Here is a 15,020-nt window from a genome sequence, read left to right on the forward strand (position 1 = left end):
CTGAAATATGATTTGGAATGGTTCGGAGTTATCTAAGCTACCAAGGGAGCAAAGGAGATAGGAGGGAGGAACCATTGGCACGGATTTCCTCCCAGCACAGATATAGATTTCACCTCTGTTTTATGCTGTATCTTTTGGAGGAAATCTCTCTCAGCAAGCTGCATAGCCTCAACCTCTAAACATGATTCTTCTAGGGTTAAATAATGCTGTCTGTAACCAACGGGGTTGGTCCAAGTGATAAGCAGCTTGGTTCGCTTAAGCAAGGTTCCGGTATCGAAACTTGTGGATGCAAAAAATCCCTGCTGAAAGACTCAACCACCAAAGCCAGGTGTGCGACCCGGGTTGAACACCGGATTAGTCAAGGCAAAGCCTTGGAACCGGGGTTGGCAACAAAAAAAATAAATAAATAAATAATGCTGCCTGTTGTTAACTGCAACCAGCGGGCAAACTTACTGCCTAACAAAAAATGGTTGCAACTGTTGGGAGTATTCTGTGGATTCTCAAAGAAAAAGAATAGAACACTTTGGAAATGGAGTTCATTGTAAAGATTGATGATGAACAGATTTGAGCCCATTGATGATGTAAAGTGGATTGGGATCAAAGGTAGAATGGTCAATCACTGAATGTGAAGCATCAAACATTTTCAACTACCACAATAATTGACATCTCCATGTGAAAATTTCTCATTTGATTGAAGGATAAAGGATAATGCAATAGTATTCTGCTAAGGAAGAAAATGTTCAAAAGGAATCTTAAGACAGAGAAACACATCAGATCTCTGATGGCCCAGTAGTTTTGGTAAAGTGGAACAAAATTTCTGGCTTGTTTGGGCTTCGCCTCACCCAAGCATGGAGAAATCAGCATCATACCGGCCGATTTGTATCTGTATCAATAGAGGCCAATACTGATCAAAGTAGCTGTTGTTAACCAGAGACAGAAAGCTTAAGTATACAATGCCCACAACACCAGGAAATTTACCAGAGGAATGAAGAATAATATTCAGATAATAATAATAATAAAATAGCCATGTGGAAGATAAAAACAACATTGCTTTAGAAGTTTTAACGTACCCGAATGGGCAGTTCTAATACTTCCACTCTCCAATACCCCTCTCAACCACCAAAATCTAAAACAAAGCTCCAGATTTGATGCACCAAACTCCATCTTCACTCTGGAACACCTCAACATTTTTTTCTGAAAAAGAATCGGTTGATAAGACCTCCTTCATTCCCTTCTGTTAAGCGAAAAGTAAACCTTGAAATTAAAATCGCACAATCTGAGGATGATTGCTGTTCCAGAACCTGATTGCTTATCCCACAAAACAGTCTCACTACCTAAATGAAATTAGCCTTCTTTAGAAACCTGATTGTTCTGCAATAGAATGGCCACACTGACTCCACATAATCCAGGTACTTCTCTGTTGCCCACTCTTCAAACTCTTTCAGTTTCCTCTTGGATAATGCCTTATAGTCTAAATTTTTAAAGTCAAGCACAGGCTGCCAGAAATGGGCTCGCAAGTCTTCCTTGAGCTTCCCTTGGGCCATATAGTTGTAAGCCAGTAGAAGGAAGGTTGGCAAATTTTTCACCACAAGCACCGTCTGCTTGAAAGTGAAGACATAGAGAGCACAGAGTCCCTGTAGCATTTTAATGTAGAGAGCCATGATCACTGGTCCAAAGACCCACAGAGGTCGTAACTCCTTTGAGACACTAGGACCATAAACAATATTAACTGCCAGGTACCATGGTATGCTGCAAACATGATAGATTAATCAGCAAATATTCAGGTTTCTGTACATCATAATGTATAGGTTTTAAAAAATCTAAGTTATAATTAAAAGCCAAAAAAAAAAAAAAAGAACGAGAGAAAAGAAAAGAAAAGAAAAGGCATGCAGGAGAAGCACATGCTGAAATATGCAGAATTCAGAATATACTGGTTTCACTTTCCTATAAAGTCATTGACTAATAGGAACCTCTGGCCAATTGGAAATTAAAAGATATTGATCTGAACCTTCAATCAGATAGAAAAAGCCTATCCAATGGTGCCCAAATGGTAGCAAACTCCTCAAATATAAAGCAAAAAAAAACTGTTCCTAAGCTGTCATAGTAAACTCACAATATCAGTAGCGGAATCTTTATCTTTGCATCCAGACCCAGAAAGTAACACCAAGCTGCCTTCATGATCTTCAATGTTACCTGCTTCTGGTCATCACTTTGATGCTCCGAAATTTTACTCTCAGATGGTTTCTCACCCAAAGCTCCATTAGTTTCTGCACTAGAAGATTGTGTGCGCAAAATCGTCAACCACTTCTTAAATAACTTCTGAATAGCTACTGATCCTAGTGACGTCTCATCTCGTTCTGAAGCATAGACATTCTGAATATTTAGAGATTCTGTTGTAGCTTCTTCACCCTCATTTGGTACATATGAGAGTTTAACAGAATCCTTTGGCAATTTATATCCACTTGATCTTCCTGTATCATTGTTCTGAGCGCTGCCTTGAAAAGCTATGATCTTTAAGGGTCTTCTGACTGGGACGACTGGTCCGAGAACACGAGAGGTCCTTATGCTGTGGGAAAAACTTCAAAATTAGACCATTTAGGCAACTACAAAAGAAATAGGTTAAACTATAAGCAATTTCAAACGTAAAACCGAAGTCTTGTTGCCACTATTACTATTACTTTATTCCAATGCAACATTAACAATCCAAAATATAAAATATCAACAGAAAGCATCATAATAATAAATTATATAAAAAAAAAAAAAAAAAGAATAAAAAAGGGATTACTAGAAGAATCAGCAAAGACGATTACTTCCAAGATTTCCAACATCAAACTTCTAGATGTTCTGGTTAATGAAAAAACCCATAAAAGAAGCCTTATTTCCAATATTTCTAGACATCAAACTTTACAGCCTGTATAAACTCTGAACGAAAATACATGTCAAGGCATGAGTAAAAAGAGCAAGACCTTTTTCTTTTACTTTTCTTTTTTCTCTGAAGGGAGAGAAAGGGACGGAGAGATAAGCAAAACCTAACTGTGACCAGCATTGACAAAAATTATGTAAACAAGATACCATGCAGGCCAAAAAATGGCAAAAATAGCTGATGTGCTCAGCACTTTCACTTCAAGTGAATGGCAACCACGGGGCATTGATCTTCATGTAAAGACCCCTTCATCGTTCCACTAGTTCCTTGAGAACATTCACATAATTACTACAGTAGCTTAATGAATGCAAGTCAATAACAAATATTCACCGTAGTTATACCTTCCCTAATCTCAAATTAATTCCAAAATGGACCTTTCCATGAACAAGTTTTGTTACTCATAGGCCAGGATCACAAAACATCCAAATCTTCAGTCCATCCTCACCATAACCAAGTTTAGTGAAAGATTATTGTGTGTATTTACTATGTCCTTATAAGCCTTCTTTAATCTCAAATTAATTCAACACACCCAGACCTTTCCATGGACAGTGCAGTTACTAAATAGGCCTGAACCACAAAGTCTGCTTCTCCAATCAAAGATGAGGCTCACCACTATCAACTTTCCAATCTGCCTTAAATTCATTTGATTGGGTTTGAAGGTGAGGGTCAAATTTCACCTATACTCCCCAGTTTCCCCATCTAAAAAAGTACACTTCACGCACATAAATACACAAATAAACCAATAAAGAAATTTGGCCCCAAAAAAGGAAAAAAAAAACTATAAGGAGAGCATAACTGAAAATTTATAATATTTCAAATCCATAGAAGCCATAATATGGGCTTTCATCTCATGTTTTCCCCAGCAAAAAGGAGGTGAAGAAGCGTCTTGTAAAGTTCTGCATCTCTGTCGATGTCAGCTTTGCAGGATTCAACTTGTGGAGCTCAATGACTTGTTACATTCCTGTTCGGTATTTTTCCTTCCCATCCTCCAAAAACCTCCATGAATTGGTGACAGAGAGCATCGAGGGCAAAAGAAGTAGATCTCTACGACCAGCAATGTTCTCCGGTATGTATCAAGCAAATCAAGCCGGATTTAACCTTACGCTGATAATTGTCATCATTTTGCCTCCCTAATCTAGATTCCAATATTTGTGGGCTGTATTTATAAGACACAACCTTTACTGATCTTAATAATAGCCTACAAGCTGCTGAAGCTGTCACAGCTCCTGCTGCTAGACAAAGTGAAATGGTTGACGCAGTCTCATATAATAAGCCCTTGACACATATACCAAACAGGGCAGGAAATGAGACTAGTAGTAACATTTCGCAGTACAAATACTAACAGTGACATAGGATCAGCACCTATTTGGCTTATTTTTAATAAAATACGCCTAGAATTGGGTTACCTAGGTCATGGGCCCCACAGTCTTTGAGTTTTAAAATCAAATAGATCCTTAATGGGCCTGTAATGGCGCACCTAGCTTAATTACCAAAATAGTATCATTAATTGGTTTCTCAATTCTTTCCGACTTAAGTTACAAGGAAAGAATTTTTATTTTTTTTATGTTTTATTTCAGTTTTAAGTGTCTTTCCTATTTCTGTTATGAGTTAAAAAGCATTTAGCCTATTTCTACCCCTGAGAGAGAAGAATAAAGTACATTCTCAACTTTGCTGCCTATTCTCTAGTTCTCTTTACTGTTTTTACTTAGAATGATGTTCTCAGCCCATCGAAAGGAAACTCAAAGTATTAGATCGAAGGTTCTTTATGAAGTTGAGCAAGATCCTTAATTGGCTGAGATTTCAGCCTCCACAGTCCATCTCAGCTCTTTGATAGCTCAAAACAGGGCTCGACTGCCCATGTAAGCAGCAGCCAGCATCCTATCAACCTTTTCCTGTCACCTTCTTTTTATTATTTTCTTGAATTTTTAGGCTTTCCAAGACACCCAAATGTTACACCAATTTAACCATCAGATCTGTCCAAAACCTTAGGCCCATCTTCCCCTAACCCTAGCAACCTTAGATCCCAATTTGACCCCATCCTGACCAACCAATTTAATAATATAAACTATATTTTTTAGTTCAAACTCCCTAGACCCCCTAGAAGAAACCCCATATCTTCCAATTAGCAATCCACACCCAACCAAACTTAGAGGATCATATCCCTATACCATTACATATATCCCCTCCAAGTTTCAACCAATTCCAACAATTGTAGATCTCAGTTCCCCATTACTAGAAACTCATCCCACATCTCTAAGATCCACCCCATTGGCAAATTTTCTCTAGCAGTTATGATAGAACCCAACTAACTTAGAGGTTATAAAACCCCCTTACAATCATATCATTGGATTCTCAACGCAACCATAAATCCTAGGAACAAATTTAGAATTTTCACCATATGCACCCGATAGACCCCAAAGCGAAATTCCAAGAAACCCTTTCTTAGACCCATTTGAGTTGGTTCGATTATAAAATCCTGGTTAGCTGGCCCTCAATCCATTGAAGCTACATCCAACAGCTTAATAAAAAACTCTTACCACATTTTGTTTAGTTTGCCTATAACTACCTCCCTCAAAATTTACCACCATTGCATCCCTAACAATGTAGGCTTATGTAGCATATAAAAACCATAGTCATATGTAAAGAATAAACACCACTAACTGAACACATTGAACAGCAGGCCATCCATGAATCACAGATTCACAACCAAATATCATGATATCTGACATCTCTATGCTCTACAAAAGAAATGCTGGTGAGCTTACTGATATTGAAAACCACCAAAGCATTGGACTAAGAAAGAAGCACTGAAGTATTTGGCAAAAATATAAAACAACCCTGAGAATGTGTGATCAATTTGACTAGGTAGTGTAGTAGTGATTGAATAGTCAACAAAGCATCAAAATCAGATGGTACAGATGACCAACAACTCCAACTGAATTTAGTGAACAAGTTGATCCAGTTTTATGATTGAGGACCAGCAAATATTTCAACAAGAATCAGATTCATGTAAGGGCAGGCTAGTTGATTTTGGTTACGGTCTCTGGGGTAACAACTATTGCGTTATAGGATAAATGGGTTGTGTTTGAAATAGTTAGTGTGGAATGGTTCAAATGGAAGAATCATGTTAAGTTTGGATAACTTTTGAGTTTGATTTCAGCTGAAAAAGGTGGTCTTATTATGGCAATATTTAGAGAAGACTTGCTCTTTCAGGGTTTGGGAGAATTAGTAATGTAGTACTGTATTTGAATGAACAAAACAGTAGCCAGACAGGATCTTTTCCCAGGGAATGAGTTTCAGATTTGACAGAAGACTATGTATGAATCAGGATTCAGGTGTAAACAAAACTGAAACTTAAAGAGTGATATCATGATGAAATAACATACACGGACAGAATAGATCAAAGTATGGGAACTATGAATCAGATTGGAGTTAGGTTGTAGATTTCGATTAGGACATGAAAAGGATACCTTGAGATCGGATATCACGTAGATGCAATATCTGAATACTAACCAAGACAGAAAAATAGTCACTAAACTAGACTTGTTAGCAAGCAAAAAAAGTGAGGGAACAATTTGAGGGAATTGTCAAAACAATGATAACAAGAAAGTAACACTAGGCTTCACACCGGAAGGTGGATCGATTGGATCAAACACCAACCTAGTCTGATCAAACAAGGCTAACAAAGCAACTTTGATTTCAAATGATAAGTAAGTGATCCACCCTAAGTCCCTTTATATAGCCATTCTAAAGACATAAGCATTAAACTCGGGCTTCAAATCGCAAGGTGGATCAATTGGATTGAATACCAACCTACCCTGATCAGACACAAGGTTTCTCCAAAAAGAAGAAAGTCTAACAAAGCAACTTTGATTTAAAATGATGAGTGAGTGATACACCATCTTACATAAGTCCCTTTGTATAGACACATCCTAAAAATATAAACATTAAACACACCATCCAACTACTATCCAACACCCACCTAACAATGACTCAATCACTACCTAACTCTTGACAAAAGAAAACTCCTTTGACAATGAATTCCTTATTTTCAAAATACAGTCCCTTTTATTGACTTTGATAAATTCTCAAGGATTAAACTTGGGTTAGGTCTAGCCCATGAAGATCATCACATGTGGGCTAACTTTAATACACCTAAGTAGTCCTAACCCATGAAAGTCATGGGCTGATTTGGTTCATACCCTATGGCCTAACCTATTGGGTTTTTTTTCCTTTCTAGTATATGTTTTTAGTTAGACATCACTTAGGATTCTCCATTTGCATTGAAACATGGATCAAAACTAGGTTGTGATTCCTAGGAGACGCTCACTAAGTTTGGTTCAATTTTCAATGGTTAAATTTCAAATACTGAAATTCAAGAACTTAAATATCTAAGGTTTGGGTTGAAAGTTAATGGCTGGATGGGGCCAAACTTGGTAGAAATTTGGTTCCATGTTGATCGCTGGTCAGAGAATTATGGTGCTTCTTGATTTCTAGGACAAAAAGAGATCAAATGGGAGTAGGGAATTCACATAGAAGGAAGATGGAGGTGCTAGCTGCCATAGAAGAAATCTCGGTCGAAATTGTCGAAATTTTGACACCGAAAAGATCCAATTATTTCGGAAAAGTTACAGGTTTCGACCGAAATTTCGACCATCTCAACTATTTCAACATTCCAACTTGTTCTTCCTCAGTCTTTGCCTTCAAGCACCTCTTTTGCTCATCTTTTGCCTCCAAACACCTCCTAAGCCACAACAGCTACAAAGGAAACTCCGGTAGAAATAGAATGTGAAGCATGAGCCATACCCAATCGTTCCAAACTTCCCCCTTTTTTTTTTTTTGTTTTGTTCATGCCTTAAATGATCTTGTATTGCCTTGAAATTAATATATGTTAAGCCTAGGACTATGATCTATGATTGTGTTTTGTTAAACTTATTTTTTTCTTATTTGCTACCATTTCTTTATTTCTGATTTTAATAATTATTTTCTAAATTATGTATTTTTATTTATGTATGTATGATATATGGACTTCAACTTAATGTATGTGAGACACCATCACTTGATCTAGTTTGTCATTTTATTTGTTGACTTGTTGTATATGTAAACATTCTATAAAACAATTGATGTATGCTGATGATTCTATGCCTGTATGCAATACATTTTGTACTTGTCAGAACCAATCATTTGTTAGTATACTTGAATGATAAATTTTTAATGGTTTTTTTTGACAAAATACTAGTTCCATTGTGTTTATTATCCTTTAAATAGGTAGGAGGCAAGAAATCAGATGAAATGGACGTCATATAAGGCCTGAAACCTATGGTTGAAATTATAAAAAAAATCATATGTTTTAACCGAAATTTTGGTCGAAATCTAAAAATTTCGGCCTTCTCTTGGGTCAAAATCCTGGTTTCGACTGAAATTTTTTCCTTGCTAGCTGCAAGATACCTAGATGGAGAAGCCTTGTCTAAACTTGTGCACATGCTAGATTGGCTGTAGAGGTTGATTCTTCAACCAAAACGAAGGATTCTCAGCTTGTCTTCACCAAGAACCATTTATCAAACGCCTTGGAGATACCTTACCAGGATCAAACACTATCCTAACTAAGTACAGTAAAGAGAATCAGCAGCAAAGCTGGAGAATTTCATTAGTTACACAAGGGTGAACTGATTCATTGATGGAGGTGGCTAATTATAGCCTTAGAGTAATTGTCATGCTGAAATTAGTGCTCAGACTATGTCAAACTTAGGAAACCTACTTGGACTCAAGTCACCTGAGTTTTATAAATTGACCCTTAACATTTACATGCACCCCATGGTGGATGCTTTATTACAGCTTAAATTGGAATAAAAGGCTGAAAAACTGAAATAAAATAAAAGAACTAGATTGTCCTAACTAGGCTGGGCAGAACTACTAGACTGCCCTTACCTAGCCAAATTTATCTGACAGTGAAAGAATAAAGTATGGGCTTTTATGGCCCCCTGATTGTGCTGTTGGACCGCAAGCCTAGAGTTTTCCTGGGCTTTGGGCTTCCACTTGGAACAGGTGTTGGACCTACATCAAAAGTAATAGATCAATTGCTAAAATTTGAAACTGATCCAACGAGTGGATCAAAGATGAAAAACAATCCTAATTGGGCCAGGAGAGGAGTGAAAAACTAATATCCCCAATCAAAGCAGGACTTCAGAAGAGAAGAATAGATACCACATCTTAGATTCTCTTCATCAAATTCATGCCAAAAAGAAAGAAAAAAAAGAACACATGATAAATTACGGGTCAGATTAGGAATTGTAGAAAATCAAAGAAATAATTGTTGACAGAGGAAAATAAAAGAAAAAGATAACAATAAGAGGACCACCTGACATCACCCCGCTAGGTGGTTGCAAGGATTGAACAGCAGACAAACTTGGTTATAGAAAAGGTTTCCTTGATCAGATAAAACACTGCTTCTCCATTGGAGAAGCAAGAAAGCAAAAACTTTTCATGACTAAGAATTAGGAGTAAACTAATCGGACCTTCCCTGAGCTTTCTGAATATTATGCAGACCCCCCCCCCATATTTCTGACAGTCACTCGAACCTAAGGGTGTCAAATTGGAAAAACCATATAAAGCACTGTACCATTGCAAATACAGCCTAGTATATTTCAGAAAATGGTTTCTGGTTGGGAATTGTTAAGGTAATTGTACAATATTGATTTCATCCTATAAACTGTTGTATGTAATGAACCATAACATATAACCGTATATGGGTGTAAGTGTCAATTACAATACTAAGTTTGAAACCACCGAGAGAGAGAGAGAGATCCCCCCCCCCCCCCCCAAAAAAAAAAAAAAAAACACAAACACCTTAAGCCTTCAACGAGAAAACTGAAACCCTCATCACTATCAAACTTCAGACACAAACCTTGTGTCCCTGCCATTTCACTGTTCTACAGTGTACGACTTCTTCATCTTCTTTGTTCAGAAATGTGCCACTTCAAAGTGCTAATTCACTTCAGCTCCAACCTATCTCTCCGATCTATTCCAAATTGGCATCCCAGATTTTCCCCCTTCCTTCTCAATCTCTCTCTTGCACTGATATGCTTTCCTTTGTGTTTCCGCTGATGGCTTATAAAAACCAAACATGGTTGTTTTTCTAAGGAGGTTACAAAGGTATCATGAATTTGTGTGTGTGTGTGTGGTTCTTTTTTTTTTTATTATATTTTATTTGTGTGTTGGGGGGCGGGGGCGGGGGCGGGGACGGGGACGGGGACGGGGGAAACAAAGGAAAGACCAGGGACACCTGTTTCTAATTATGTAAGCTAAGACATCAAATGTTTCAGTAATTAAGCGACCATTTTTTTCCCTCCATGTCCATGCTAAAAAGTAAAGGATCTGTAGTGCTTTTGAAAGGGACTGGAATGAACAAGAAGAAATTTTGTTTCAGATTTTCAATGATTGAATGTTATCACCTGTCATATAATTTAGTAAATTCTGGAGCTTTAAGGGGACTGAGTTGAATGTATTCTACTTTACCATGCAAGTCATCTGAATGGCATATTGCACAGCCTTCTCTCATCAAAAATGTTACTCTTACGAGTTCAACCATTGGACGATGGTGACTTGAACTTCAAAAGATCGGCTAACAAGTGCAAGACAGCAAAAAAAAAAAGAAAAAAGAAGGAAGCTAGAGGACTTACATTGTGATCAAATGAATGAAAAACACATGCCCCATCTCAAGTATAAACAGATGGTAACTGTTGAGAGAATGCTTAATGGTTACTTTACATATACAGTTCCCTTCTCAGGTTCTCCAATTATAATACTATTAATATTAGTTTTTTTCCCTAAAAATATTTCTATAAATTTATAATTACCAATATCAAATCCACAACCTTTATCTTCAATTTGAATGGCAATGCTGAATTTCTAATATAGGTCACACCACTTTTTATACAGTTTATATACCAAACAGAAACCGCACTGCTTTGGTACAGCATCAGTATAGAAAATGTAGATATCATAAATAAAGTATGGTACCGGTACTAGGTGTCCATTTTTGGTACCATACCCATTGATATCCTTATTCAAACCTCTCCTACTAGTTAAGAAACATTCCACTTAATTCCAGCCCATTAAAATTTTAAGGTTAGCTGACTGGTGAGTTTGAAACTTTTTTTTTTAATTTACCACAATACCCTTGATAAGGTTGATGTTACCTGTTTCCCACTTTAGGAAGTTAGCCTTTTGCTTTAGTTCAATCTACTGCCTTTGTTACTTATCTCTTCTATCTTCCATGTCCCTTCCGTCTTCTTCTCCTGCTGCAACCCACCTGCCCCCACACCCCAGTCTCACCCCTCTGTCACTCCACAGTCTAAATCCTAACCTATTAAAACCCTAACCTGCCAATCTAAAACCTCATAGAGTTTTACAAACTATTTTTATTTAAAAAAGAAAAAGAAAGAAAAAAACAACTACTGCAATCATGTTTCTGTCATCCAAGCCAGGCACACTCGTCAAAAGTTAGATGCAGCAATAGAAGCTTTTTAAACTTGAAGTGCAAACCCTTTTCTCAGTTCTTGGATTTGTACACATCCATCAGATCAAGCTTCAGAAACCAAAATGGAAGACTGATTTTCTATTCAAACAAATGCTGTTAATTAATTATTTTCTGGAACACAGCACCCAGTGGATGAGTCAGGTGGTGCACACCCAGGATTTCTCCCTCACATTGCCAACCAACATCATACACTTCCTGCACCATCTGAGCAGGATACACGACCCAAACAGAGCCCCTGTTGTACTTCCTAAACCTCTCTAATCAGGCAAACTTCAGGCTTTTAGATGGTATGTGCTCTAGAAAGATTCAATTCAGATTCTTAGATGGCATGGATCTGCATAAATGGGGGCATGTAGACCGTCACAACATTCATCTTGATGGTAGAATGAAAAAAACTAAACAAATTGTTTACACTTATCAATCACATATATGGTTTTAATATTCGTCCGATTCAAAAAGACTAGTGTTCTTTTTTTCTGAGTTTCCAAGACCCTTGTTTCTTTGTGCCCTTAAGTGTAATGTATTCTATCAGTGATCATCATCTACCACGCAATAAAATGCTCACCAATTAGGTGACTTAATTGAACCATTAGACATGCAAGTTCAGAAGCAGCAAATGTAGACAAAGCCTCCCTAGTAACTGACTGGAGATTGAATTGATGGGAAAATGAGAGTTTTTTGAAAGAAACGAAAGAATGTTAAATTAAAGAATCTTATAAACAGAAACCATCAATCAGGAGTATCTTCTGCCCGGGCATTTTCTTCACAATCGGTGAAAAGCATCATAGGCTAATACTGAACCAGAAAATCCAGGACAACAATAACTTGAAGTGTTGACCAGGACCACAGAATAGGGTATAAAAGTCCAGTAATAGAAGAAATTCAATATCATAGATCAGGGTTTCAGAATAACAACAAAATCTCGATTGAGAGTGGGCATGACCAGGATTGCATAGTGTCCCAGATGACAAAAATCTAGATGACAGCAATAAACCATGCCAAAAGGTCTAAAAAAACTTATCTAGGTTCAGAGGAGAGGAGACCTATTTGAAGTAATCCATACAATAAGAAAGTATTTAGATGTAGAGGCCTTGAATCAACTTCAGTACTTGCATTGATATGTGGAAACAAGATATGAACATCTAAATAGAGCATACATGTACACATCCTTCCCATAATAGCCATATAATATCAAAATTAATAAGAAAGTAGCATCACATCTCACACCTTAAACACCGGTGGTGCTTCGAAGAGGTCCATCCATCTGATCTCTTACGCAACTGATGAGCCACAAAAGGTTTCAACTTCACTGCTTTGGTCCACGAGACGGGCGTTGAGGAAAAGGTCGCGAAGGAACCCTAAAAACCAAATGTCAACTATTATAAACATAGCAAACACAGAAGATGAGACTTACGAGGTGAGTTCAGTAACTTGGTGATTTGTAATTCAAGCCAAACTGCCACAAAAGACAAGGACATATCTATAATTATGTCAGGTATTCTGGTTCACCGAACAGATGGGCAACCAAGTTCTGACACCATTGATTGTGCAACATATTCAGCAAATTGCAACATTACAGAAGACAAGATCCAGTCTTTGATGTTCCCTCTTGTAAACAATTTGATTGAGGTCCAATAACATAAAAGAGTTCCCACAAGAATTTAAAAATTCAAGTTATAGTAGCTCAAATACCTGTGATTGATGGGATATTAGCGCCATTCCCTCCTCCTCAAGCACCCATTCATCTACCTGAGCATATCTGATAACAAAAAGAAGATAGAACAAGAAATGAATCAAACGAACTAGCTGAACAAACCCTAATATCTATCAAACAGCAGACCACACGAAACAAAGGGTTCCCCATTAGTGAAGAATGCGAAAAGTTGTAACAGAAATTGCTCCTCAATTGACACTAAATATGATAAATTTTAAAATAATAACAATAACTAATCAGATAAACCAAAATACGTACCAAAGAAGATTTTCTGTTGAGATAATTGGAGAAAATGAAACACCGCCAAAGAGGAATTATTAAAATTGAAAGGTTTAGATATTATAAAAGCAAGAAACTGAGCTCTAACCAGGAAAACAAAATGTAACCTTTCCGGTTTACGGGTTCTGAAAACGGAAAAGGTGTGTTATACTTGTGAGGCTTAGAAGCAAGAAATTTGCAGAGAGAGGGAAGGGAGAGGAAGGGGATATAGAGAGAGAGAGAGAGAATGAAAAAGCAACGAAGCAGAAGTTGCGATAAGATGAAAGATGACGCGGCTGGGTCGTATTAAACCCGGTCGGAACCACCGACTTGTTCCACGGCAACCACAAGCCGACAGGAAATTTTCTCGATTTGGGCTGCGGGTTATTTCAGCCCAGCCCACTGCAACCTGTTTTTCATTAGGAAGAGCCTAGCAATACGGCCATAAGGGCCGTTTAACTAAGGGTGTCAATTGCGTACCAAAACTATTTAACTGTACCGAACTGCACCGTCTAAAACTACATCATTCAAAATTTGATACGTTACATACTGAAACCAAATTTCTTCGGTATTGTTCTGGTTTAAGATACTCATACTGTCGGTATGTACCGAAACCGTACCGAATTGGTATAGTACCAAATTAAGGAATATAAATGTAATTTACAATTAAAACACTTTACCTTTACCCTATCCCTAATTCCTTATTTCAGTTTTCCATTTCGTCATCCACTCCTCTTCTTAGTTTTACTTGTTTTGTTTTTTTTTTTTTTTTTTGGTAGAATTGTTTTGTCTCTATAATATCATATTCTATTGATTGTTTGATCGCAATTTCATTAGGATCTTAATGAACTAATAACAAAAATGGCATGGGTTCATTTGTATTATAATTGTACCGTACTAGATACCTTGTTTAAACCATTTTCCTGCATCGATTTAATACCTGAATTGTACCAAACTGTTTTTTGCAAATCCCGAAGTTGTACTGTACCGTGAAAATTTGGTATGGTACGGTTCTGATTTTCAGTATTCATTTGTACTGTATCGAAACCATACTGATTGACACCCTTACATTTGACAACCCACCCAAAAATGTTTCCGATGTTTCTTGCTTCAAAGAAACAAAAACATTGACCATCGTTAAACACTTTTGTTGCATAAGTTTTTGGAAGCAAAATTTGGACATGGGTAAGGTTTTAACTTTTAAGTGATACAATTTTAAAGAGGCATACCATGGAACTCATCATCCAAAACATAAAAACCCTGCTAAAATTGTCTCAAATTGTGGTGAAAACCTTCCATTCGTTGCATCTAATGATATGGATTGTTCAGTTCTTACATCTCCATTTCTACTAACCAAAATTTCCTCTTTATCTTTTCTATCTCAAGTGAAATCCCATCCCCTAGCTTTGCTTATTCATTTTCATCATCTCCGTAGCTGCAATAAACTACCTCCGAATATTGTTTTTGCTTCCATAAGTAATTTTATCAAACACCTATAAATGTGTTTTTGCTTCTAGAAACACTCAAACCTACTTTTTGTGTTTTTAGAAGTAAAAACACTTGGACATTGTTTGTTTGTTAATAAA

General features: G+C 37.1%; 1 protein-coding gene across 3 annotated transcripts; it reads right to left on the reverse strand.

Annotated features, from left to right (window-relative positions):
* Positions 1-402: 402 nt before the first annotated feature.
* On the reverse strand, positions 403-13,695 carry EMB2759 (embryo defective 2759). Of its 3 annotated transcripts, XR_016173916.1 has the most exons (6): positions 13,435-13,695; positions 13,155-13,221; positions 12,690-12,820; positions 2,114-2,578; positions 1,071-1,749; positions 404-883 (listed from the first exon to the last, which is right to left on the reverse strand). XR_016173916.1 is itself a non-coding variant. In XM_089158203.1 (5 exons), exons 2-5 carry the CDS (start codon positions 13,179-13,181, stop codon positions 1,335-1,337), a joined length of 1,038 nt encoding a protein of 345 aa, XP_089014329.1. In that variant the 5' UTR covers positions 13,182-13,221; positions 13,435-13,695; the 3' UTR covers positions 403-1,334. The 3 variants fall into 3 exon arrangements, 2 of the variants coding, with proteins under 2 accessions (XP_089014329.1, XP_089014330.1); XM_089158203.1 differs by having other exon boundaries at positions 403-1,749; XM_089158204.1 differs by having other exon boundaries at positions 406-1,749; positions 2,114-2,566; positions 13,435-13,694.
* Positions 13,696-15,020: the final 1,325 nt, after the last annotated feature.

Source organism: Hakea prostrata, chromosome 6 (assembly GCF_041222555.1).
Source record: "Hakea prostrata isolate BN-2017 chromosome 6, UWA_Hpros_2, whole genome shotgun sequence".
Classification (NCBI taxonomy): domain Eukaryota; kingdom Viridiplantae; phylum Streptophyta; class Magnoliopsida; order Proteales; family Proteaceae; genus Hakea; species Hakea prostrata.